This window comes from Propithecus coquereli, unplaced genomic scaffold, assembly GCF_000956105.1.
Source record: "Propithecus coquereli isolate 6110/MARCELLA unplaced genomic scaffold, Pcoq_1.0 Scaffold178, whole genome shotgun sequence".
Taxonomy (NCBI): Eukaryota; Metazoa; Chordata; class Mammalia; order Primates; family Indriidae; genus Propithecus; species Propithecus coquereli.
This window is the reverse complement of record NW_012142523.1, coordinates 2,122,383-2,149,646: the sequence shown is the minus strand read 5'-3', so window position 1 is coordinate 2,149,646 and position 27,264 is coordinate 2,122,383. Positions and strand designations below refer to the sequence as shown.

General features: G+C 54.6%; 1 protein-coding gene across 1 annotated transcript in view; it reads left to right on the top strand.

Annotated features, from left to right (window-relative positions):
* The window catches only part of TRIM62 (tripartite motif containing 62), a 30,608-nt gene extending 10,766 nt beyond the window's left edge, over positions 1-19,842 (top strand). Inside the window, exons 2-5 of the mRNA XM_012642243.1 lie at positions 3,256-3,351; positions 8,057-8,313; positions 9,161-9,276; positions 17,517-19,842. Of these exons, the coding sequence (XP_012497697.1) occupies positions 3,256-3,351; positions 8,057-8,313; positions 9,161-9,276; positions 17,517-18,067 (1,020 nt within the window). The 3' untranslated portion in view covers positions 18,068-19,842. The remainder of the gene's footprint in view (positions 1-3,255; positions 3,352-8,056; positions 8,314-9,160; positions 9,277-17,516) is intronic.
* Positions 19,843-27,264: the final 7,422 nt, after the last annotated feature.

Below are 27,264 nucleotides of genomic sequence, written 5' to 3'. Positions count from 1 at the left end.
GGGGTTGGGGGTGCATTTCACCAAGATGGGAAACATGGGAGGAGGAGCAGGTTTGGAGCCCCCTAACACCACCCCAGTATTCACTATGATGTAAGTGTCTGTGTCTGTGTCTCTGTCTCCCCAGCTCACGTGCACCTCGTGGCATCATGGGTTGGAACTTGTCCCTCATCCCTCTCCCCATCCCTGACACCGCACCACGTGGGGCCCAGCACGTGTTTGTGGAACGGGCCAATAAGTGTTCCGCTGCTCCCAGGGTCCAGGAGGAAGGAGCAAGCCAGCTGTTCTTGTTCCCTGACTCCAAAATCAGAGAGGAATTTGTCCAAGTCCCTTGGGTGCCCTGAGCAATGTGAGGAACGTGGCCTCCGGGGCGGTTTCTCAGAAACGCTGAAGAGCTGCCTGGGTGGCTGGGTCCTCTGTAGAGCCACAGGGACCACCAAGGGGGAGAATTCTAGCACTCAGCCCATCTCCTCAAACATCTGCATCTCAGCCACACTGTGTCCCAAGCTGCGTGGCCCCAGGGCCATCAGGAGGACCTGAGAAGTGATCCTTCTGCACTCTTAGGCAAAGAGAGTCATCTGCTGCAAGGACTCAGCTGCACGTGAATCCATTAGGAACGACTTTCAGCTGTTACTAACAGAGCTGACTAAAGTAGCTGAAATTAGGGGGTGCGTTTCTCTCCCGTGTAAAGCAAGTCTATAGGAAAGGACGCCAGGCGGGATGCGCTAGAGCCGGCTGCACCAGCTCAGAGAGCTGACTGTGCACATTTCTTCCCAACTCTGTGTCTGGTTACCTTACAGTAAGAGCTTGAAATACACCTTGGCAGGAGCATTTACACCATGGAAATTGGCAATTGACACTTATGGGAGCTTTTTTCCCTCCGGAGAGCCATCTTCCTAGCATGTCACTGAGTCTAGTGATGGTGTGGCAGCCCCACAGTCATCTGGGACCCAGGTTCCTCTTCCTTGTGCTCTTCTGGTTTCAGCTTGTGCCTTCTGTCTTCACAGTTGCTTCATGGCCTGAGATGGCTGCTGGAGTTCCAGCCATCATGTCTGTGCAACTCTCTACTCTCACAGAACAAGCTGCTCCCATTTTTCTATCTTCCCCTGTTCTCATGCCTGGCTCTTCTCATCCTTAAGCTGTCATCTGTGGTGTTACCTCCTCAGAGAAGCCTTCCCTGACCACCCTACCTAAATCCCCTAGCCACGCCCCCCCATCCCACACTGCTTTATTTTCTCTAGAGCATATACCATATTGGTAATTATCTCACTCTTTTATTATTTTCCTTGTTTGTTGTCTGTTTTCCCCACTAGACTAGTCCCTAGGGGCACGGACTGTGTCCGTCTTGGTCTCTGCTGTACCCCAGTGCCTCAACAGTGCCCATACATAGTAGCTGCTCAATAAATATTTGTTAACTGACTAAGCAATAGTAAGCAAAGATAATTTTGTTTTCTGCATTCTTCCCTTAGCATGTCATCATGCCCATTTTCCCATGTTGCTACCTGGTCTATCAAATTAATTGAACTAGACATTTTCTGAGGACCCTCCCTGGTCTGACCAGCTGAATGAGTGGGAGGGAGGGGAATGTGAATCGGTAAATCAGCCTCCTGGGCACCACTCACAGCCCCGGCTGACTGGGGAACTCAGAGGCTGTTTCCAGGAAATTCATTCCCATGGCAGGCTTCCTGCTTCCTTGAGCCCCGTCTAGTGCCAGGCTGGATATGGCGCATAAGAGAGGGAGCAGTAAGGGCTGCCCTGGAAGACTCATGGGCTAATATGGGGATGGAAGAGGGACAGACAGGAGAACAACTAGCTATGATCCCATGGGCTAGATTCCCCGTAAGTGCCGGCAGCTGGACCCTGTGCTGGGAGCACCCACCTCCACATCCTATTTGTCATCGGGCAGATAATTACTGAGGCCCTGCTGCATGCTGGGCCCTGTTCTAGACACTGGGGATACAGCCAGGAACACCCCAGACGAGATTCCTGCCCTCGTGAAACTCGCATGGTAGGGCGGGAGACTGGCCATAACTACAGTCCGGTAAGCGAGTCAGGATTTCAGACAGTGGACGGTGCTATGAAGGCCATGAACCAAGGTGTGTGACAGGGGGTGTAAGGAGGTGCCACTGTACCTGGGGTGCTCAGGCAAGGCTCTTCAGGGAGGTGGCATCTGAGCTGATAAGCTAATGATAGAAAAGGCGTCGCTGCGAGAAACTCCTGAGAGTGGAGGGCGCCAGCCAGAGGAGATCGCGAGCGCAAAGTCTTAAGGCTGGAACAAGCTCAGCGTGGTGTGGGGACAGGGAGAAGGCCGCTCGGCTGGGTGGGAGTGAGGGGGGAGGATGCAGGAGACAGAGGCAGGCCTAGGGTGAAGGAGGCCCAAGACTGAAGCAGGTGCCAAAAATTCATTAATCGAGATGACTAGTATTTGATGCAATATTTCTTAAATCAAAATTAATGCAAAAAATCCACGATGAATAAAATATGAAAATTTTATCAAGATCACTAGCGGTGCCCTGCGAAACCGTACTGGAACCTGAGGCAAAAGGAAAAAACCAATCAGTAATACTGATCCTGCTTTTATGTAAAATGTCATCCTGTCTGTTGTGGATTTGTTGTTCACCATGGCTGTCATTGCTGTAGAAAACGTATCACCTGGCGTCACGATGATGGTCTCCGGAGCCAGGCTTTAGCCTTCCATGCATAGCTGTGTGCTTTGGGGCCAGTTTCTGTACCTCCCTGTACCTTTCTCTCCATTGGAAAATGGGGATAATAATAGTGCCTCCCTTAGGGTGACTGAGAGGCTCCAATTAATTCATGCGAGCAGAGGGCTGAGAGTAGCACCCAGCCCACTGTAAGCGCTCGGAGGACGTTGGCGGTTATCTGCAGCGACGGACCGGGTACAGCCTCGGGTGGCATCAGAGGATTCTAAGCAGGGAGCCAGCGGCCAAGTGGGGGCGGGGAGGGGTGTAGGTGGAGGGTGATTGTGACGGGAAGACCAGAAGCTCCTGGGATGGCCAGAGAGGAGGCTGTTGCAAAGATCCGGATGAAAGATGGGGACTGGCCGTGGGGGTACTTAGGAGACAGACCCTACAGGACTTGGTGGCGGCTGAAGTGTGGTGGGAGGCAAGCGTTAGGGGGCGGGGGACAGAGGCAGGATAACCCCCGCCCCCGCAGCAGTCAGGGCCAGGCTCCTCGTCACCACGGGATGCCCGGGCCAGGTGTGGCCCGCGCCCCATCCCGGCGCCGTGTGTGTTTCAGAGAGAGCTGAAGGAGCAGCTTCAGGCCCTGCAGGACAGCGAGCGGGAGCACACGGAGGCGCTGCAGCTGCTCAAGCGACAGCTGGCGGAGACCAAGGTGAGGCTGGCCCGGGCGCGGGGGCGGGGCCGGCAGGGACGGGGGCGGGGCTTCGAGGGACCAGACCTGGCGTGAGGGGGCAGGGCGGGCCCAGGGTGGGGCTTCCGCGAAGGTAAACGGGGCAGGATCCACCGCACGGGGACTGAGCGCGAGGATTTGGGTTGGTGCCTGGGTTCAGGATGGGGCCCTTTCTGCCTTCCCACTTTGTGTGGAAGTTAGGGTGGGACCGGGGACTCTCCAGAAACCCCTGGCGTCCCGAAGGGCTGGGAGAACGTACCCAGTCTCTTTTTCCCTCTCCCCTTATTAAAAACCCCCTTTGCCGGAGGAGCCAACCCTGAGCAGGTGCCATCGAAGCCCTGCTGACAGTCTGTGGCCCAGCCCTGGGATCATCACCCCTTAGGCCTAGGCCATGACAAGTAGGGCCAGACCATGCCGTCTTTGGCTACAGAGGTTTGTGGGGGAAAAACCCTTTTTCCTTGACCTGGGAGAAAGGAAGGATGTGGTTTCTGCCGCTGCTAACTCACTGTGACTTTGGGTAAATTGCACCCTTTCCTGGGCGCCTGGTCTTCCCATCCGTACAGTGGGGACTGCCAGGCCCCATCCAGGACCGCAGGGCTGGCAGGAGCGTGCGGAGTCCCCGCTGCACAGAGCAACTCTGCACGGCGAAGTCCAGGGTGACTCCTGGGTGGCTCCACTGTCAGCAGGAGCTGGAGCAGAGCCTTAGGAATGCTCAGGGCTCCGGAGGTCATCCTTGGGCCTGGAGAGGCCACTGGAAACCCAGATCGGTGCCCCAGCTTGGCCACCAACCCGCTGTGGGGTCTCAGGAAGGTCATGACAAACATTTCTTCATAGAACATTCCAGAGTGCCTCTGGGAAGGACCCTCAGTGGGCAGCAAATGAGAAACAGTCACAGGACTCTGGCTTAACTGCTTCCCACAGCCTCAGTTTCCCCATCTGTCTGTTGATTCTGCACCTCTCAGGTGATCAGAAGCAAATGGAGGCCTGTCTGGATGAGAGGGGAATATTAGGGTCTGTTTCTCCGGCCCAGAAGCATTCTCTTCTCTCTCCACCCCCCCCCATTGTTTTTCTCCACTGACCTCTTCCTCCCCCGCTTTCCTGTCCATCTGTCTGCCTCTGGGGGGTCCTGTGGGGCCGCCTCCCCCTCCAGTTCCCCCAGCCCTGCTTCCTGTCTGGACTGGGATGTTTATACAAGAAATGCCTATGGATGCTTTGGAGGTCATATTTCACCTGGTGCCTGACTCGGCTTTCTTGCGGCGCCTGCCCCTGCGATGGCCGGGCCTGAGGGCCTTTCTGATCTCCCTCCTCGGGCCCTGTGTTTTCCTTGGTCGGCCCTGGTGATGCATTCTTGGCAGGGTCTTCTTCTGAAAGGGCCCCAGCTCCTCCAGGCCCCAGGGTGTTCCAGGAGATGTGGTGGGCTGGGGTGGGGGCTGCTTCCCCAGCCACAGCACAGAAGGGAGGTGGGCTCTGCCCTAGAAAGAACTAGAATAAATGGGGCACAGCAGTGGAGCAGAATCTTTCTCTGTGCTGAGGGTTGTGTTTCCACGTCATTGTCTTGCCGAACCCTACAGAATGTCACCTCCAAGACAGCAGCACTCCCCAAAACCTAGCACAGTGTCTGGCACACAATAAGTACTTGTAGAACGAATGAGTGAAAAGAAAAAAAAATCCTTTGGGAAAGGAAGTCTTGTTATCCCAATTTTATCAGCATGGAAACCAAGGCACGGAGAGGTCGAAGGACCAGCCTGCAGCCCCATAGCTAGTAAGTGGCAAATTGGGAGTTTACTATTCAGTTCTCTCAGAGCCCAGTGCGTGTTCCAGCCTCATGCTGGAATGTTCCCCGGGATATTCTCAGCAAGAGCAATGGCTTTGTGGTCAGCAAGCTAGGTAGGTCAGCAGGACCCATTGGGAATGTGCTTGAGGCTCCTGGGGTGGCTGTCACTCTGATGTTCCACTTCTGAATTGCCCTTTCCTGCCTCTCCCTCTTTCCCTACCCATCCTCTCTTGTCCCGGAGACGCTGGACCGCCAGCCTGGAAAGAAGATGGAGCCTGCACTCAGCTCTGTGCAGCAATCTTGGGCCAGGCCCTGGGACAGGCATGGGGGTGCAGGGCTGAGGAAGATGTCATTCCTACTCACCAGCCAGGGAAACAGAAAATGTGGGACAGTGTATTAAGAGTGTTTACCGGCCAGGTGTGGTGGCTCACGCCTGTAATCCTAGCACTCTGGGAGGCCGAGGTGGACGGATCGTTTGAGCTCAAGAGTTCAAGACCAGCCTGAGCAAGAGCGAGACCTCGTCTCTACTAAAAATGGAAAGAAATTATCTGGACAACTAAAAATATATAGAAAAAAAAATTAGCCGGGCATGGTGGTGCATGCCTGCAGTCCCTGCTACTCTGGAGGCTGAGGCAGGAGGATCGCTTGAGCCCAGGAGTTTGAGGTTGCTGTGAGCTAGGCTGACGCCACGGCACTCTAGCCCAGGCAACAGAGCCAGACTCTGTCAAAAAATAAATAAATAAATAAATAAGAGTGTTTACCAAAGGCTCTGGGAACATCTAAGTGCCTGGAAAAGTTAGAAAAGGAATCTCAGAAGAGGTATTAATAGCTTTCAAGCTAGGTCTTGCAGAATGAGTAGGAGTTTGCCAGTTGAATAAAGGGTTTAGGTGAGGGGTCATTGTAGGCAGGTGGAATTGCAAGGCAGTGGCGCTAGGGAGGTAAGTTAGAATCATATTGAAAAAGGCTTTGAATGCCCAGCTAAGGAATTATCATTTCACAGTCATCAAGGAGCCGAGGAAGGTTCCTAAACACAGGAGAGGCTGTGATCCAGCTTGCACTTTAGAAGGGTCACTCTGGCGGTGAGTTTGTTGGCAAAGACAGGAGTTGATTTGTGGACCGAGTTGGAGGGACCTGTGGGACCCTAGGGGGACGTGTTGGGGAGACAGTTGGAAAAATGGATGTGGTGCTCAGGAGGCATGCAAGGCCCTCCATGCAGACTTGGCAGCCATCCTCAAGGCAGTGGGAGTTGAAGATGGGGGAGGCGTGAAGGGTGACAATGGGAGGAGCTGGCCTGGATGAGCCCTGAGGGACATGGGTGGCAGCGAGGTGGCAGGTGCAGAGATGGGACAAAAAGCAGAACTTTCAGTGAGTAGAGGGTGGCCAGTGGGCCATGCTGCTGCAGAGTGGCCTGGCAGGAACCAGAAGGGTGGCCATGGGGCCTGGGCGCCTTTGTAGGGCAGCTCCAGGTGGCATGGGGAGGACAGACCCACGTTCCCCATCCGCAATGTGCCGTTGCAGGAGCCTCAGCCCTCCACAGCTGAGGGGCTCAGGGAGGCCACCGCAGCCTCTCCTCCGCCCCCTCTTTGTCTGCCTGGCGTCCTGGGTGGGCATGCGCAGGGAGGCTGGCCCGCTGCCAGCAGTTCTTCCTGCAGGCCAGCAGCCGTGTTGGGGAGGGAGCAGCCCCTAATTGAGCCTTTGTCGAGCCTCCCACAGAGCCCTGGGCACTGAACACAGTGGGGTTTCTGACTCCATGAACTCCCAGCCAGAATCCAACAAAGTGAAATTGCAGAGGCAGGCCCCACATGCTGCTGCAGCCTGGCCACGCTTCTGTACCCGGTGTCATCCTGACTCTCATCTTCACTGTCACTGTCCCCTCTGCCTGTTCCCCCACCCCCAACTGACATGCTGCCCATCCCTCAGACCCCAGCTCAGGAGCCATCTCTCAACCACAACTTCTAGGACGTGCCCGTTAGCATCGAACTCTTCAATCACCAGGCTCTTTCTCTGCCCTTCGGACTGTTCATTTTATGAGCATCGCCTATTTCACCTTCGCCACAACCCCTCAATGTCATTTTTTTACCCCTTTCACAGATAAGAGAACTAAGGTTCATAGATCTTACACAACTGAGTTTCCACAGCTAGAGACCCAGAGCTAGAATCTTTCCCCAGGCTGAGGGGCACCCAACCTGTGCGCTTCCTCACTCCACCCCTTCCTGGGCCTCGCAGTCCATTGGGGACAGAATCATGCAAGTCCACACTGACCTCCTCTGATCATGGCCCTAAGACCATGTTCCTTAGCCAGAGCGTCTTAGGGGTGACAGGTCAGGGCGAGTGACCACCAAAGTTTACCCAGCACGTTGCGGTTCATAAAGCTTTTTGACATCTGTGATCTCCTCGTCATCTTCCTTGGAGCCTCATGAATGAGCCTCATGAATGATTTTTTTTAAATAAAGTCTTCACTATATCCCAGACTGAACTCAGCATCTTCTCCTGCCCTACTCCTCACCCCAGCTTCCCCATCCTTCCTACCCCTGAGCCAGAAATTTGGGCATCATCCTCAGCTCCTTTCTCTCCTGCACCTCTGTAGCCAGTCAGCCGCCGGGACCAAAGAGGCTGCCCTCTAGATGTCTTTCAAACCGTGTCGCTCCCCATCGCCGCTGCTCCTCTGGTTCAAGCCTCATCGGTCTCTCCTAGAAAGTTTAGTCAGCCTCCTAAGGGGCCTCATAGAACTACGTGCTGTCCTCGGCCGTGCCGGTCCTTCCAGACCCCCGTGCCTTTGCACGTGCCATTCCCCCACCATGCGTGCCCTTTCCCACCCTTTCCACTCTGCGTGTCAAGACTCTCAGTTTCCTCTTCTCACCATCAGCACTTCCCCACCCTCCACCATAACCCCTGACGACTGTCCCCCCACAGTCTTCCACCAAGAGCCTGCGGACCACCATTGGCGAGGCCTTCGAGCGGCTGCACCGGCTGCTGCGTGAGCGGCAGAAGGCCATGCTGGAGGAGCTGGAGGCGGACACGGCCCGCACGCTGACCGACATCGAGCAGAAAGTCCAGCGCTACAGCCAGCAGCTGCGCAAGGTGCAGGAGGGGGCCCAGATCCTGCAGGAGCGGCTGGCTGAAACCGACCGGCACACCTTCCTGGCGGGCGTGGCCTCACTGTCCGAGCGGTAAGTGCTACCTGCTGGGGATCTTCCCCAGTGGGTGTCCCCTCCCTGACCTGTGCGGGGCGGTGGGAGCAGAGGCAGATGGAGTCGTTAGCAGAGAAGCCATTCATTCAAACCTTCATCAAACATTTATGGGATGTCTGCTGAGTGCCAGAGCCTGGGCCAAAGGCTTCGTGTATTTATATGTAATATATCATGTATATTACAGATCATAAGTAGTATTTAATAATATTTACAGTCATATAGTATATTGTATATATTATAAATACACTGTATATATTATTTATGTATAATGTTGATATCGCATGTTATTATAGCTTTATATCACTGTAACCCTCTCAGCCCCTTAAGGGTAGTGACCACTGTCATTCCCATTTCACACATGCAGAAACTGAGGCTCAGAGATGCTAGATCAGTTGGCCAAGGCCCCTCATCCAGTGAGCGGCGGAGCCAGGATTCAAGCCCGGGCTCTCTGGCCCCAAAGGCTCCCTTAGTAAGAATAACACGCCGTCGTTGGCTTGTTGGTGATCCACACTGATCACTAACATCGTGAGTTTGACGTTGACCTTGAGCCAAGCACTGTGCCAAGCACTTTATATACATTATGCCACGTAACCCTCACAACAAGCCTAGAAGCCTGGGGCTACCATAGCATTCGAAAGACGAGAAAACCGAGGGTGATGGCCAGAGAGATCAGAAGTGGCACAAGCAGGCACTTGAATCTGAGTCCCGCAGACTTCTCACTCGTGACCTTGCCCTGTGTCAGCTGCCCTGAAGGTGACTCAGGGCCCAGGGCATTGGGGCGGGAATCCAGTCCCCAACGCAGCCTCCTCTCTTGCTCTCCTTCCAGGCTCAAGGGGAAAATCCATGAGACCAACCTCACCTATGAAGACTTCCCAACTTCCAAGTACACAGGCCCCCTGCAGTACACCATCTGGAAGTCCCTGTTCCAGGACATCCACCCAGGTAAGGCATGGACGGTCACGGGCCAGAGCTAGGTAAGGCATGGCCCGGCCTGGCCCAGCCCCCTGCCCTAAACACAGCAGGGGCAGGGCGGGGAAGTGAGCAGCGTGCCTTGCTGAGCACCTGTTGTGCTCCAGGGTCTGTGCTGGGCACCTGCACAATCACTCAGCTCAATGTATCCTCATAAAACTCCATGAGGTAGGTTCCATTACTATACCCACTCTTCAGATGAGGAGACTGAGGCCCCAGGTGCTCCACTGACTCATTCTCCATGTGCCATATATATAAGCACCTACCTCACACCAGGCACTATTCTAGGTGCTAGAGATACAACAGTGAGCAAAACAGAAAAAAAAAATCCCTGCCCTCATGGATCTTACATCCTAGGGTGTGAGAAAGAAAGTAAACACATAAAATCCATAGTGTATTACATACTGAGACAGGATAAGGAAGGCAGCCAGGGGAGGTTGAGGTAGGACAGAGATTGAGATAGGGGATCCAGTACAAAGGCCTCACTGAGAAGGAGAGTACACCAGGTAGGTACCTGAGGGAAGAGTGTCCTGGCATGGGAACAGCATGTGCAAAGGCCCTGAGGCAGGAGCGTGTCTGGCATGTTTAAGGACCAGCAGGGAGGCTGGTGTGGCTGGAGTGGAATGAGTGAGAAGGAAAGTGAGGGAAGGAGGTCAGAGGGGCAGCAGTGGCCAGACCGTAAGGGCCTGTAGGTGGTTGTGAGAACTTTGAATTTTATGCTGAACGAGGTGAGAGCCATTGGAGGGCTGGGGCAGTGAAGTGACAGGAGCCAGCTTGGGTTTTTAGGGGATCCCTCAGGCTAGTGGGCTGAGAATAGACTGAAGGGGGGGTGAAGGACGAGTCTGGGAAACTGGCTAGGAGACTACTGCATTATCCAGGGAGAAGTGACGGGGTGCGGAGCCAGAGGGTGGGCGTGGAAGAGGCGAGAAGGGGTTGGATTTAGGATATATTTTGAAGGGGCAGCCAACAGGATTTGCTAATCCTGGATCTCAGGTGTGAGAGACAGAAGACAAGGAACGGGTACAGTGAACACTATCTGGGTGACAGGCACACTGATATCCCTGACTCAAGCATTACGAAAGAGATCCGTGTGACCAAAAGCATTTGTACCCCCACGATATTTTGAAATAAAATAATAATAATAAAAATTTTTTTAAAAAAAGGAAGATAACAAGGATTTGGGCCGAGGTGACTAGACGCCTGCGAGGTTTGTGATGCCGATTAGATAGCTCAGTGCTGGTGCTGAAAAGGCGGTTGGTTTGACAAGTCAGCAGTGTAGGAGAAAGGTCAAGGCCGGTGTCCTTAGCATGTGGACAGTATTTAGTGAGCCTGGAGGCGGTCACCTAGGAAGGAGGGTAGATGGAAAAAAGAGAAAACCACTCTTAACATCTGGAGCCCTGGGGCACTCCTAGAAGTTGGACAGGAGGGGGACCAAGCCCAGGTGACAGGGAGCAGTCAGTGGGGCAGGAAGGCAACCTGGGCATGTCCTGGAAGCCACGTGGTGGACACGTGGAGGAGAGAGTGGTTAGTGGTGGCAAAGGCTGCTGAGCCAGGCGTGGCAGAACCCAGAATGGGCTGTTCTCCAGGCGTAGCAACGTGGAGGTCACTGGTGACCTTGAGAAGAGCTGCTTTGGTGGAGTGATGGGTAAAAGCCTATGTGGAGCCCATGAGAGAGAGAATGGAGACAGTGGGTAGAGGCCGTGCTTTCAAGGAATTTTCTTTGAAGGGAAGGAGAGGGAATGTGGCTGCGGCTGTTTTTTTAAGACAGAAAAACTACAGCGTATTTGTGGGATGATGGAAGGATCCAGTAGAGGGGGCAGAGTTGAGGACGAAGGAGAGACATCCTCAACTGCCGCCCACCAGTGGGACCTGCTACGCAGCTGAGGGCCAGCCTCTGCCGGGAGCCCCGACGGGTGGGATAAGTGGGCGCCGAAGCCGAGGGGCCGTGGTGTGAACTTGGAATTCTCTTCTTACGGCTGCACCCTTCCCTGGGAGGTGGGAATCGAGGTGATCGGCTGAGAAGGGGAGGAGGTGACGGGAGGTTTGCAGAGAGAGGAGAAGCTCCGAAACAGGTTTTTGGTAGAGTTAGCAGACCCTGAGACTGGGAGATCAATGCCCCCCCAAAATCACACAGCCCACAGGCAGATGCAGGCTGACTGCAGCAGGGAACGTTGTGTGTTCCTGACGTCCTTTAGAGGAGAAACATGAATATAGAAGGGAATTCTCCCTGAGATAGGCGCTATTATTATAATCATTTTTTCTGATGAAGAAATTTGAGGCACAGAGCTGTTAGGAACTTGTCCATGGTCACAGCCTGTAAATGGTACAGCCAGAACTTAAACCCCAATGTCAGATCCCAGAGCCTGTGTCCCTATCTACTAAGCTAACTGGCCATTCTCTGGCCTCACACACACCAGGAAGGCAGCTGGGGAGAGCGGCTCAGAGAGGGTCACTGACATCCTAAGGTCGCACAGCAGCCAGAGTTCGTTCCACCTGTCTGGATTCATTCTTCTGCCCTACAAACACAAACAGCCCCTTGAGGCTCTTTCAGGACTCAGGGGAGACAGATGGGCAACCAGATCCTGACAGTCCAGTGGGACAAGGGCTGTGACAAGGGACTTGCATGGTGCCATCGGAGCCCAGAGGGGGCAACAGGAGGCTCTGTATAGGACAGGAAAGGGGCCAGAGAAAGCACAGAACAGACCATGTTTGAACTGAGTGCAGGGGTGGGGGATGAGGGATCAAGACAGTCCCCAGTGCTGGGAACAGGATGATCCCAGTAGGTCGGGGATTGTGCCCTTGGGGTAGGGATGGAGAGGGGCTGGGACAGCCACAGAGCTGGGACTCCCCTGTGGGTGCCGTAAGTTGTTGCTGATTTCACAGAAGTGAAAGAACACCTCCTACTTCTCTTAAACTTGGTCCTGCGCCCTCATTGACAGAGGGGGCCAGAGTTGGGAGAAGGGGCCACTTTCCGGCAGACTGGGTGGTGGCTCCAGGCTGTCCTCCTGGGGTGGGGGTCTCTGTGTGCTCTCAGCCTTAGAGGGACTTCCACAGTGGGGCCCAGCAAGGTGAGGGCCATAATTCCAGGAGGCAAGAAGCACATCCGAGGCCCCTCTTCCCTGCCCAGCCACGGACCCAGGGGAGGCCCTTGAGCAGGGGGTCTAGGGAGCTCTCTGTCCCAGCTGCCACCTGCTCCATCCCTGTCACAGCTCAGACCAGGCACCTTAGCCTGACATCCAAGGCCCTGTGAGATCTGGGCCTTGCCAACTTGTCATTCGCCCTCAGTATCATACTCACCTACAATGAACCATCTTTAGGTCTTAAATGAGCCATATTCTCCCTCCTGCACACTTTTGCACATGCCGTTCCCTTTGCCTGGATCCCTCTACACAATCCTCAGTCTTTGATGGCCAACCCTTGCTCTCTTTCACTTAGTTTATAAACACCTCCTCTGAGAAGCCTTCCTGGGTTTCTCAGGCTGCCCTGGGCTTTCCTGGTCTCACTGTTTTGTCATTGCCTGTGTGACTGTCACCCTCACTGGCCTGCGAGCTTGGAGGGGTCAGGGGCTGGCTCTGATTCATCCCCAGCAGCCAACACAGTAAGTGTTTGTTGATGAACGAAGAAAGAAATGAATGAGTCCCAGTTCTGCTGCTAGAATAGTGCCCAGCATAAAGAGGCACTCAATAAATATTTGTCGAACGAAGGAACTTGCTGCAGACTTCTTCCTCTGAGCCTCAGTTTCCTCCTCTGTAAAACAGGGACGCTGGGATCCCCTTCTCGACTCGCTCACTGATGAGCGGATGGATGTGGGGCTTGCTGCTTGCCCCAGAGCGGGGCTTCTCACCCTCAGCACTGTCGACACCTGAGGCTGGATGACTCCTTGTCATAGGCACTGTCCTGTGCGTTGTAGGATGTGTAGCAGCATCCCTGGCCTCCGTCCACTACATGCTAGTAGCCACCCCTCTCAGCTGTAACAAACCAAACTGTCTCTGGACATTGCCAAATGTTCCCTGAGGAGCAAAATGGTCCCAGTTGAAAACCACTGCCCCAGAGAAAGCTGCCTGCAGGAGAAGGGCTGAGAGAGCCGCAGCTAGTAGCATGTGCCCTGAACGTCCTGCCGAGAGCAGAGGCCCCTGGGGAGTTCAGAGAACAGTGACCTGGTTGGCTGGGCCCCTTCCTTTGTCTGTGGGGCCTGTGAAGTCACTCTGGCTCCTCTGCCAGCACCAAAGCCCTTTATGTCCAGATGGGAGCGGTGCCCCCAGAGACCTGGCCCACAGATTCTAGCAGCTTCCTGTCTGCCCCTCCCCTCCGGCTCAGCCTTCCTATTGGGTCACCTGAGAGCCCCATCTAGCACCTGTCACTCCCCTGCTCTGGAACTTCTACTCTCAACCACCCCCTGCCCCCTGCTCCACCCCCAGCCTGGCATCCGAAAGCCTTCCTCCATGCGCCCTTCCTGCCTCCCTGGTCTGGATTCCCCAGCTCCCAGCGCAGACTGCCTCCCCCGCCAGGCCAGGCAGCCCATTGTCCCAAGGACATCAGATACTACCCGCCTCGCTCCTGCCAGCTCCCTCTCTGGGCCAAGCTCCCCGACCCCCCACCCCACCCCGCACACTTAGCTGAATCCAATCATTTTGAGTCCCAGCACAGTCATGCCTGGCTGTGTGACCCAGGGCAAAGCACTCCCCTCTCTGAGCCTTCATTTCCTCACCTATAAAATAGGGATAGTCACATTTATCCCTCAGGGTAGGTATGAAAATTAAGCTATTTATTCGTGATGATAATCCTATGACTTGGTAGGTACTTGATACCTGTTTGTTATCGTTATGATTGTGAATCATCTGATGGTTCCTCCATCTTGCCGAACAGGCTTTCTGGGGCCACATGATGGAAAGAACAGGATATGAAAAGACCTCAGCTCAAGTTCCAGCTCTGCTTCCACCCGAAGCAGCAACTTGAGGAAGCTAAACTCACAGAGGTCTTCTTGGAGCCTCAGTCTCCTCTTCTGAAAAATGGTTACAGTAATGTGTACGCCTGGGACTGCCGTGGTGTTCCCATGAGCTAGTGGGTATGAGGATGTTTTGTAAATGCCTGCCCTGTGCAGCTGAGGGCCTGAGAAGTGGAGGGCCTGAGGGAGCAATTTTTCAAAGGCCTGGCCAGAGGAAACAGCCACAAGGCTTTTCCTGTGCTGTCAGGCTTGAATCCGAGTCTCGAGAACAAAGAAACACGAGCTGCTGGCTGCCACATGAAGGTGCTGGGCTGTGTCCTGGAGGGTTTTCTCTGCTGCTCGGCCGCTGCAGAGTGGTTGACCAGTGGCCGGGAAACATCTCCCGAGGCCTCCACAGTGCGTCCTCCTGAGTGCCTTTGACCTTGAGGTCTCAGAGAGGCTTAAAGGGGTGGAGAACACACCTGGAGACCAGACGGGCTGCCTCAGCGCCTCCTGGCTTTTTGTTTTTATGAAACTCAGCATCCTGGGACCTAGAAATGAGCTCTGACCTGTAAAACAGTGCGCCCCAGGGGACTGCTTTTGTTGTGCTGGGTCTGTCACCTCTCCTGAGGATAAAGGATGGGTGGAGGGATTGCCAGTCGCTACACAGGGACGGAATGACGGAATTCTCATCCGGGGAGAGGGTGTTGCCATGGCCCCTTTACCCTGCGTAGGCTTACGAGGCTGAGGCCAAGCCCCCCACCCCTGCCCTGAGCCTCAGTTTCTACCTATTGCTGGTCTCAAACCATCCTGGGCACCTCGGCTGCAAGGCCCAGGTCCCCCTGGCACTCAGAACTGCTGCCACTTACGCCTGGACACTGGCCTGCTCTGCCCCTCGCCCCTCTGCTGTAGACCCCTGAGTGTGACCCCTCCCCCTGCCGTAGGGGCGGCCCGTCTGTATCTGATTAGGTTCTCTCCCTACTCCTCCTCCACAGCACACCTCACACCTCCCTCCACCGCCACCCCACTCTGGGGATTCCCTGCATTCCGCAGGCAGGAGCCTGCTGGCTCTGACATGCCACCCTGTGACCAGTCAGACAGCAGGGCAAGGCATCCACCCACGGATTCGGTGTCTGTCTTCTCGCTGCCCCCCTCTTTCATGTCCCTGGACAGAAGGTTGTGTTTCCAGTGACCCCTCTCTTCACAGGGCTAATCGTTTCCATGCAGCACTCTGAGTTCTAAGGAGAGGAAAGAAAAGTGTAAAATGCAAAACTAAATTTACTCCTGACAGAGATCTTGGAAGGAGCAGTCAGCTTTGTCAGGGTGTATGAAGAGAAGCACGGCTTGGGGACTGGCTGGTGCTCCCTGACGGGGACAGTCACCACCATTGAGGCATCTTATTTCTGTGTGCGCACGCAGCCAACAGAGGTGCTGGAAGCGGGGGGAGTGCTCCGGCTGAGCACAGTCATGTCCCCACCCCACCAGGGACAGAAAGAGCCAGAGAATGGACGCAGAAGCCCTTCGCTCCGAGGAACCGAGACGGGCTTCCTTCTCTCCACTTTTCCTCACCTCTGTCTCGCTCTGGCCTGGAAATGCTTGTCCAGGCTGAGGAGAGCCAGTCCTGGGTTCCCCTCCTCCTTTGACTGGTCACCAGGTCCCTCAGGGAGGAAGGAGTGAGCAGAGGTCTTGACGAGAGGTCATGAGATTTTTAGAGCCAGACCTGCTAAGCCAGTGTGGCCAGCCCAGAGCCAGGTGACCCAGCCTGTGCCACCTGCCCACCACGAATGGAGCCGATTTAACTTGCTTAGTCTTGCTGGATACCTGCGTCATGCCGAGCCTGTGCTGGGCCCTAGACACGCAGCAGAGAGCCTAGTTAGATGGTACACAGTCCCTGTACTCCTGGCGCAAATGGGATAAGATGTGACGTGGGCACAAAGTTAAGGAATTCCGTAGGCAAGAGTGAGCAAACATGCTGGGTGACCAGGAAGGCTTTCCAAGGCCGGGCCCTTTGAGTCGAGCCTGGTGGCTTTGGTTGCAACAAGCAGAAAGGAGGTAGTGGGGGGAGCAGTGTGAGCAGAGGCTTTCGTTGTGGGCCTGAGTGGGTGGGGAGTGGCAGCGAGAGGTGCGCTGGGGCTAGATTGCAGATGGCCTCGGTTAGTCCCCGCTCAGCCAGTATTTGCAGGGTGACCTGGGACTAGTCATGTCTTCTCTCTGGGTCTCAGTTTCCCCATGTGTCAAATGGAAGAGTTGGCCTGGAATTAGTGCTTTTCAACCTTTTCAGACCCTTGTGTACTTTTCGTAACAAATAATTTGGAATGTCTCAAAGATAATATGACCTCTCTACAATTTGAAGTATAACCTTTACTCAATCTTAAGTGCGATGTGTGTATATGAGTGTGTATACATACTCTGGCTATACTATAAGGGAAAGTAGAAGGAAATTATTTATAATAAAACATTTCATATGTCAATATGTAGATGTTCACTCTCAACCACGCCAGAAAACATAATGAAGTAGTCAGGGACTTTTGTTAAGGTCAACGCCTTTCTTCCTCACGTGCAGTCCTGAACAGGTAGGTTGTATCGTCAGTGCTGTTACCCTTAGAGATGTATTTATCTCGCCCTCCCTCAGTTTACATGGTAGCATTCCAAAATATCCAGTATATATTAAAACTGCAAAAATTATTTCACGTTCATACATAAAATGGAGTTAGGTTGTAGTTTCAGGTCATTATAAAAAAAGATTTTTCATCCATGTAAATGTCTGATGGGATGTTTGGAAATCCCTGGGGGTGGGGGAAGGTGTGGGACAGAACTTCCCCGTGTAAGACTGTCCTGTGCATTTCCTCTGGGGTCTTTAGCATGTCTGGGTCCCACCTGTCATTGAGACAACTCCAACACCCCCACAAATTTGCAAATCGCCCCCTACCAGGAAGCAGCACCTATGTAATCTTTAAGCTCCCTCCCAGCTTGAAAAGTCCCTAATTCTGGACCTCGTTCTAGTTAACTTTGTGAGTGCCCACTATGTGTCTTGCCCTGGGCATCAGACAGTGAACAAGCAGCCGTAGCCCCTGCTCCCCTGCAGCCAAGTTTAGATCTGGAAGGACCTTAGCCATCACCCTTACAGAGGAGGAAGAGGAGGCCCAGAGAGGGTGAGCTTATATTCAGGGTCACACAGCAGGCAGTGGCCTCCTGGGTACCAACCAGAATCCTGCCATCAGGGAGGCATTGCATAGAGAAGGCACAGCCTTCTCTCTACTCATCTTCTGTCCCTCCTCTGCCCCCGCAGTGCCAGCTGCTCTGACCCTGGACCCAGGCACTGCCCACCAGCGCCTGATCCTGTCTGACGACTGCACCATTGTGGCCTATGGCAACCTGCACCCACAGCCACTGCAGGACTCGCCGAAGCGCTTCGACGTGGAGGTGTCGGTGCTCGGCTCTGAAGCCTTCAGTAGCGGCGTGCACTACTGGGAGGTGGTGGTGGCGGAGAAGACCCAGTGGGTGATCGGGCTGGCACATGAAGCCGCCAGCCGCAAGGGCAGCATCCAGATCCAGCCCAGCCGTGGCTTCTACTGCATCGTCATGCATGACGGCAACCAGTACAGCGCCTGCACGGAGCCCTGGACGCGGCTCAACGTCCGGGACAAGCTCGACAAGGTGGGTGTCTTCCTGGACTATGACCAAGGCTTGCTCATCTTCTACAACGCCGATGACATGTCCTGGCTCTATACCTTCCGCGAGAAGTTCCCCGGCAAGCTCTGCTCCTACTTCAGCCCCGGCCAGAGCCACGCCAATGGCAAGAACGTCCAGCCGTTGCGGATCAACACCGTCCGGATCTAGTCCAGGCGCAGGAGACCACAGCCTTCTGGGGCCACTGCCACCAGCAAGAGCCCTGCCCAGGAGATGGGAGCCCTGGACTCTGGCCCACTTTGGCCACTCTGAGACCTCAGGCCAGTTGTTTACCCATCAGCCTCCATTTCTCTGTCTATAACATGGAATTTGTGCCCCACGATTCCTGAACTGTCTTCCAGCATTGGTGTTCTGTAGCTCTGACCTTGATGGGGATACAGCTTTGGTCCAAGGATGTGACTTGGCTTCTCCTCAGGGCAACCCCTGCCCAACCCTCATCCCCATCCTCTCAGGGGCAGGGGACTACCTCCTTTTGTCTCCCTCCTGCCCAGCTGCCCTGGCCTCAGGGAGTGTCAGAGTGTGGCCAGTGGTTGACAACCCAAAGGATACACAGAACCCTCCTATGCCCCATGGCCTAAGACCTGCACCTGACCGAGCTAGTGATGGGCCACCTTACCCTGGACCCCAGCCCACAGTGGGCACAGGCAGTAGCTGCTCCTAGGCTTGTCTGAGAACCACCCTCTCCTGTCACCCCCATCCCAAGAACTATAAGGTTCCTGCTTTTCCCACAGATCTGCAGGTGAGCAGTGGTGCTGGGGCCTGCGGAAGGTACCCGGTATTCAGGCCCAGATGTTGCAGTCACTGTGCCACCACCTTCCGCCCACAGGCCTAAGGGCAGGATGAGGGCACACCCCAGGCAGGGGCAGAGCCTATCAGCCTAAAGCCACCTGCAGAACAAGCCTTACCGGCTGATCAAGGTCCCCAGCAGCTCTGGACAAGGGTCCAGCCAGCCGTTGTCAGCCAGACCCCGTGACCTAGGGTGTGGGAGGCTGCTGGGAATAGTTGTTACAATGAGGACCCAAGCGCTGGGAGGAGCTGCTGGCTGGGACCCCTCGCCAGCCTTGGCATCTATCTCGGTTAGGATCCTGTTGCAGAAAACAAGAATCACTTTAACTGGCTGAATTAGACAAGGATTTATTACCTGGTCCCTGGCGGCTTGCAAAATCCTTGGAAGGGCTGGAGGAGCAGACTCGACTGAATTTCCAAGAACAGCTCCCAGCCACCAAATTCATCATGTCTGCTGTGACCGGGAAAGCTGCTCCCGTCTACAGGAAGCCACTGCATCAAAAAGCTGCTGACTGCGGAACTGTGCTCCCTCTGGCACCAGCCGTGCCAGCGAATGGCTGTCCGAGGCCTGCCTCTCTCCCACTTAACCCAGTTTCCAAACCCAGATCTCTACAAGGGATTCTGTTTGGGGACACTGAAGTCAGATCCAGAACCTTGGCTACAAGGGAGTCTGGGAAATGTAATTTTCACCTTTCCGGTGCCAGCTCGCTAGGAGGAAGCTAGGAGGGATGTTCAGCAAGCCCATCGGCATTCGGTGCTGCACGAAGAACTCAGGAGAGACTGGAGCCCACCTCTAGGCCTTGTCCTGCCCTGTGGTTCTGTCCCTGCCCAGAGGCGGGCGCCCGATGAGTGAGCTGCAAGACCGTCTCCCGGCCTCGGCTTTTCCTCCTAGTCATTGGGCCTCGACTGTGTACTTGGGGTCTCTGAACACACCATCCCAAAGGAGCCAGAAGAGCTGGACTTGGGGGGCTCTTACTCAGCAACTGCTGCCTACTGGGGCCTCCCTGAGCAAGAATAATCCTCAGCCCCACCCCACCCCTTCCACTACCAGAATCTGGGCCACCCCAGCAGTATTTTTATTTAAAATGTTGCCCATTTTGTGAGTTATGATCGATTTGTATTAAAGTTACAGGATGTCAGTCGTCATTTCCGTTCATTTTGACAAACACAAAGGCCCACCCATTCTGTCCCGGGCAGGATGCGTGCGTGAACGTGGCTAATCCACAAAGCGGCCCTCCTGGGTGAATATTAGTAATATGCTCATCTTACGGGGAGGAAAAATGAGGTTCGGAGAGAAGATGTGACTGACCTGCAGTCCCATGTCCTACACTGGTAAACGCCACACCACGACCCTGTCCAGACACTTTCCAGCCAGGGAAGACTGTCGGTCATTGTCTGGGGAGCAGGCGGAGGGGGATACCCATGGGACAGTGGCAAGAACCTGGTCTCTGGAACCACACAGACCTGGACTCGAATCCACACTCTGTCACTAGATGACTAGAATCATGACTTCACCTCTATGGGCCTCAGTTTTTCCACATGGAAAATGGGGATAATAACACCAATTTCACGTGATTTATTGGAAAGCTGTAAAGTGCAGTGCACTTAGGGAGGTCCTGCCTCTCCCTCTGGCTGCCTCCCAGAGTCGGTGCCTGGAGCTCTGTGGGTCCCCTGAGCCTCTGGCTCTCACCCTAAGGAGTCGCTCTTCCTCCTGTGCCCTGGGAGGGGTATGGGACCACCCAGGCCAGGAAAGTCCCCGGGTCTGCCATGTAGAAGGAGATCCATCCATCCCACTCTGCCTGACAGGGAAGCAGCCAGGCCAGGAGCCGGCAGGCCCTGCAGGTGGACACACCAAAGGGGGAGGCCCCGGGGCCTGTGCAGTCGTGCAGTGCAGCAGCCTTGGAGACAGGCGTCCCGGACCTCACCTTGGCTTTTCGTTGACTCCTTTTCACCCTAAAGGTCCGTTCCTCAGTCTCCTCACCTGCAGAACGAGGGACACTAGACTGGATGCTCTCCGAGGCACCAGGTGGGTCTTCTTCTCTAGCCTGGAGGTGGGGAGAAAGGAGCAGGAACCACCCAGTCCCTGACTTGCTTGGGTTTCTAGGAAGAGGGCTGTGAACGGGGTGGGCAGAGGGCTCCGATGGGTGGAGAGCAGCCCAGTTTATGACTAAGTTACGGGGGGCGATTCTCAGGCTAGAGCACCCCCGACCTCCCCATTCTCTCAGATCCTGACTCCCCCAAAACCGTGCCCTCCCACTTTTGCTCAGTGGGTCTGTGTTCACTCTGCCTTCTCCCTCTGGAGGAGGAGCAACCCCCCGCGGCCCTCCCGCCCTGTTCCCCACTCAGCCTGGCTAGGAGGAAGCTCCAAGAAGCGCTGGCACTTCCCAGGCTTTGCTCTCCATTTCCAAGTGTCTGGGAGTACCTGGAGGGGCCCAATTTGCATACCAACTGGGGACTCCAGGAAATTAGGGTGCCTCCAAGAGGTATATTTGCATACATGTCCAGAGAGTTCCCGAATGAAGAAGCTGGAGTTGTCAGGCTGATACCAGGAAGCCCCTAGTTAACACAGTTTAGTGAAGAGGAGAGATGAAGGCAGCCCAGCCTCCGGCCCCTGGGCTGGAAAAAATCGATTGAATGGCCACCACCCCACTCGGAGTCCCCATTTGTGCACAGCAAGCAAAGTGATGGTACTCTTTACCCCTTACCTAACCACGCCCGTGAGGTTGCTGTTGCTGTGCCATTGTTGGAGCAGGGAAACATTACATCCCAGAGGACCCACGCCAGTGCTCAGCAGAACTCGAAATCAGAGCAGGGCCACTCAAAGCTAAAGCAAAGCCCCTTGCTGGACCTCTCTGGAAACACTTCCCAACTCTGAGGGCTGCTTTCATGACAGGCAGCAGCGACCAGAACTGTGACCCCTGGGACTCAAAGCGGGAGCTTAAACCACACTCCATCCGTTATGGAACCGTGCAATTGCAAATCAGGTCTCAACTGCGGGTCAAGCTTTGTGTGTCTCCTGGGGCCAAGGGTGCCTTTTGAAGGCCCCATGTGACCTTGAGCAGGACTCTCTCCTTCCCTGGTCCTCAGTTTCCCCGTCTCTATTGAGGAGGGGTTAGGGATCTAGTTGACTGATTGCCAGGGACCCAGCTCTGACAGCGCAGGATTCTGTAGGTGCGATGCTGGGTCCCACGGCTTGCCCTGCTCAGCACCTGATAAGGCCATTAGCTCTGGATCCTTCTCTCTGGAGTGGCAGCAGGGACAAAAAACAACAGAGATAAGGTCTCTTGGCAGCACAGAGCTTGGCTCAGGGGCTCTGGGGACAGGCCTTCCCTCCTGCCAGGGAGGCCATCCCGGGAGGCTGACTGCTCACAAAAGGGTGGTACAGCCTGCTTGGGTCCCAGCTCTGCTCGCCACCCCCAAGCACACCATCAGGAGGTCAGTTACAGAGACCCGTGTCGCAGGCTTAAATGCAGGGGGTGGGGGGAGGGGGGAGAAGGACACCAGTGATTCCACCCGATATCTCTGGAATCCTGAGCCACAAAGGGGAAGAGCAGAACAGGAACCCAGAGAGAGAGAGGGAGAGAGGGGGACAAAGAGAGGGAAAGAGGGGAAAGGGAGAGACGGAGAAGGAGAGAGATGCAGTCAGGAGGCACAGCCTCCAAAAAAATAGGTACTTTTTTTGGGGGGGGAATACTTTTATTTTGAAATATGTTCATTTTTCTTTGTTTTTCTTTTCCATCTTGATGAAAATTGTGTGTTTTTTTAACCCCAGATACAAAGTAGAACAAACAGTCTTCTATCAGCTTTCAAAATTTTGGCAGTTTTATCGTATTTCTGACTGTTACAAAATCCTCCCTGCTCGCCCTAGGAATTGGGTGAAGTAGGGGAAGGTGGAGGCTTTGGACTAGAAGGCCAGGGGCTTCCTACCCTGATGTCAGGACAAGGGAGGGCCTTTCGGGAGGCTGGAGTCAGAAACACAAAGCCCCCCAGGTCCTGATGAGCTCCCCAAAACTGTGGGACTAGGTGTGGTCAAGTCTGAATGTTGGAGGGGTCTGGGTGATCCTCAGCTCAACCCAAAGCCCAGAGAGGGTTAGTTTCTAGCTCCAGGCCACATAGCACACTGCAGAGCTGAGCCCAGAACTCAGGTGTCCTGGTTCCCAGTCACATGCAGAGGAGGGAGATGGACGAGCTAAGAGCACCGAGGCAGGATGGAAGGGGCAGGGGCAGGCTGAGGAGAGTGGTGTTCACAGGGAAAGGGCCTCACGTCTAGGAAGGGGTGTAGGGGGACCATCAGAGTTGGGGACTGTAGCTTCTCAGAGAAGGGAAGGAGGGGACAAAGTGGTGACAGAATCAAGCAGTTCTGTCTGGAGTGGAGACAGCCTAGCTGAGCAGGCTGGGCAGCATCACAGACCCCAGCACGGCTGCGGAGAGACCACTGACCTCAGCCCCACCACTGACACGGAAGAAAACTGAGACCCAGATGCGAAGACACCACGCTGCGGGGCCCAGTCAAGCCCAGCCCCAGGCCTCCTGACTCCCAGCCACTGGGTCTTCTCATGCAACCTGCAACCCCCCTTGTGGGTTCTGGTGCCTCCTCCTTCCCCTGGGCCCCTGGCGCCTGAGCAGAAGGAGAAGCGGAGTGAGCAGGGCCCCCACAGCCCCAGGCACCAAGAGCTGGGAGCCTTCCTCCGTCCTCCTCCCCAGGGACTGGGGAGAGCTGGCCTGGACCCTGACCGCCCTTCCTCCAGGACACAGCCAGCTCGTGCCTGCCCACACCCGCCCCTCCCTTGCTGGCAAGAGTCCACAGCCGCGCCAGCCCCAACAGGGACACAGCCCAGCCCAGGCAGCTGCTGGAGCTGCAGGGATTCCCAGGTAAGCGAGGTGCTGGGACTGATGGCCCAAGGGGGTGCCCTGGGACCGCAGGTGGTTTGGGTTTTAGTCTTTTTTGCCAGGAAAGGGACTTTTGTCCCCCTCACTGCCTGCAGGCTGAGACCCTGGGCCTGCTTCTCCTGCCCACCGCATACCCTAGGCCAAGCCCCTGCCTGACCAAGCTGCCAGGAGTGGGGTCCTGGGGCCCAGCAGCTCTTTTCTTGCCAGTGGGACAAGGGAGAAGCAGATAAGGGCCCCAGAGGCCCCAGGAAAAGCCCAGACAGGCTGGAGGTGTGTGCATCTCACCTGCGTGGGGCTGTGGGTAGAGACTTGGGCGGACCTTGCTAAACTTGGAGTGGGCCCTGGCTCCGTCCCTGACTCGCCAATGACCCTGGACAGCTCCCTTCGTCACCACTTTAAGGGTCTCTGTTCCTCATTGGCTCAGCAAGAGGGACAGGCTAAGGTTCTAGCCTGAGGCAGCTTCCTGGAGTTTGCCCAACAGTAGCCCCCTCACCCTCCCTGTTCCTCTTTGGGGACCTCCCTCCACCACACTCCTGGAAAGCCCTTCCCCAATTCCTTCATTCCTCCATCAAAATTGACCCTCCCGTGTTCCTCTGGGTAACGGGCTTATGGTTTGGGATGTTTCTCCCTCCCTGACCTATGCACACGTATAACAGGAACTGCTCCCAAAGGGTAGCCAAGGGTGGCATTTCAGGCACCCTGACAAGCAGTGGGGGAAAGACGATGGGGGTGATAGGAAGGGAGAGGGGACTTCTTATGACACCATGTGGGCAGCACTACAGCTGTGACTGTGGGCACAGACCAGGCCAAACGTGGTGGTGGCTCCTGTTTACCAAGAAGGTCTGTCCTATGCTTGGCCACCAGCACCCTGACACAGGCTAATGATGGCCACACACCACAACCTTTCTGTCTGCAGGGCTTCCTCTGCAGGAGGAAAAACACAGTGTTGGTCCCAAGCGGAGAATGGTAAGCATGGTTTTGGGCCTTAACACATCTGCTTTTGGAATACTCTTTCCCCTGCCTCATGCCCTCCTTTCCCTTCCTGTTGAAATCTTACCCATCTGTCATGTCCCACTCAAGGCAGGCTGTGCCAGTCATTTAGGTCCAGCAGAATTCATTGCTCCCGTGCTTTCAAAGAAGACTTTGGGTCTCCCATCACCGCTAGACCCTAAGCATCTTGAGGCAGGCATCGTGTCCTCCTGTTCTTCCCACTGGATGCAGAGAGGGCCTCAGAAAACGTTTGCAGGCTGAGACTGGCTAATGTCAAGCTAGAATCATGAAAACCACCCCATCTCCAAGTTGGGAGGAACCTTAGAGACCAGAGATAACCCATAAAGATGTTCTGATGGAAGCTGAGCTCCCAAGACGAGCCTCACTGACCACCCCCGAGCCAGATTTTGTGCAGGGAGAACCAGGGAGAACCAGCAGAGACTAGAAGTCAGCAGCTGTTAACAGCTGGTGCAAGTCCCTTCAGGCATTTTTGCTTATGCATAAACAAAATGTCATTTCCTTTTACAAAAATATGATTTTCCTTCACATACTATTCTTCGTCTTTCTATGCATTCTATGGAGTAAATTCCTACAAATGGACTTGTTGGTCAAAAGGTTTGCTCATTTGAAATGTGTTGCTTTCCTGTGTAATTTTTTCTTCTAACATGCTCATTGTAGAAAATTTGTAAAATAAAGTCAAGACATACAAAGTAAAAATCAGCCATCGGCCACTGTCCAGAGATCACCACTACTAGCATTTTGTTGATAAGGTTTATAGTCTTTTTTCTGTGTGAATATAGTTTAAAACAATTGAAACACTGTACCTATTATCGTTCCATAGACTGTTGTTCCCCTCCACCACCACTTAATAAAAGACTGTGAGCATTTTCCCACATCGTTAGATACTCTTCCACAGCACCAGTTTAACGTGGTGTTTGACCTCGAGGCCCCCAGATGCCTACTTTTCCTGACCCCCATTCTGAGTCAGGAGCCTGTTGCTCCAGGGTGCAACCTCTGCCTGCCGCTTCCTTTCAGGAACAAAATGCCTTGGGAAGGCCTTGAGCACCTGCCGCACCCCATGAAGGGTATGCAGCCCCCCTGCAACTTCTCCAGTGCTGCTCACCGGTGCAGTAAGTAGACGCCCAACCCTCTCCTCTGCCACTTCCCTGGACCCTTGAGTGGGGACGGAGGTGGTGGGGGATTCGGGTGGCCCTGACTGTGGGGAGGGGAGAGCCCCTAGACTCAGGCTGGGCGGAGGGCAGTGCTACTTGCCCTTGTTCCTGGGCCAACTTTCCCTCAGACTGGTGGGACTGGGGAGGGGGCAAGGGCAGGTGGGTACCAGGGGTGGGATGGGAAGGGGGCTGAGCCACTTGAACGTTTTCTGATTCCCAAAGCAAATACCCAACTTCCTGGCCCAAGCCCATGCTCTGCCCAAGGAACTTACTAGCCAAATAGTGTGGGATTAAGTATGATCTTGGGCAAGATCTCTCCTTGTCTGGGGAGCTCAGTCTCCTCACCAATTATATAAGGGGAAATATGGACCACGTGGTTCCTAAGGCACCTTCCCAGCTCTGGACTCTATAACCCAGTTGGAACCCACGTCTTCAAATGCTCTCTTTTCTCTCAAAGTCCCTGCACACCTGGCGATTTGTTGAATCCAGTTATGCACCAGGTCTTGTTTGAGACATCATTAACATAATAGTTATTATTGGCTGTCATCTCATTTAACCCTCACAACAAGCCTAAGAGGAGATACTGTTTTTATCCCCATTTCACAGATGAGAACACAAAGTCTGGAGAGTTAAGACGATTCTTCCAATTAAGTGGTAGAGCTCAGATTTGAACCCAGGGCTGTGTGACACTCAAACCTATGCTCCTATTATCCCTCCAAGCCCCATGCTACTCTGTGATGGATGCTGGGATACTTTTTCCCTTGCTACGGTTGAAGAAACTAAGGCCAGAGAGGGGAGATGACTTCCTCCAGGTCACACAGCAAGTTCATGGCACAGCTGGGTGAATCCAGGCTTTGTGCTCCCAGCACTGACTAGTTTTCACGCAGGGATGCAGGTGAACCAGAAACAGGTCCAGGGCTGGAGTCAAACGCCCAGAACTGGATGGGGTTGGGGCAGTCAGGTGGAGAAGGCCATGTTTGTGCAGCCCAACCTGGGGCTACCTTCCTCCAACTCAGTCCAGAGAAGCGCTGGCTTTGAGCAGGTCCCCAAGAAAGAAAAAGTGACATTACCTATAGGGTGGGGGAGGGCTGGGCCAGGGACCCCCCCCTTCTTCTCCACTCTCCTCTAAGACAGCCCCACTGTGCTCTTCACGCCCCCACTCCCTCATGTAATCATGTAATCAACAAGCCCCTACTGAGTGCCTCCTGCGTGCTAGCCCCTGGGATAAACAACAACGGACGCGTCCCAGGTCTTTATCAAAGAGTGGATGGTGGCCAGGCGCAGTGGCTCACGCCTGTAATCCTAGCTCTCTGGGAGGCCGAGACGGGTGGATTGTTTGAGCTCAAGAGTTCGAAACCAGCCTGAGCAAGAGCGAGACCCCGTCTCTACTAAAAATAGAAAGAAATTAATCAGAGGCCAGGCGCAGTGTCTCACGCCTGTAATCCTAGCACTCTGGGAGGCCGAGGCAGGCGGATCATTTGAGCTCAGGAGTTCGAGACCAGCCTGAGC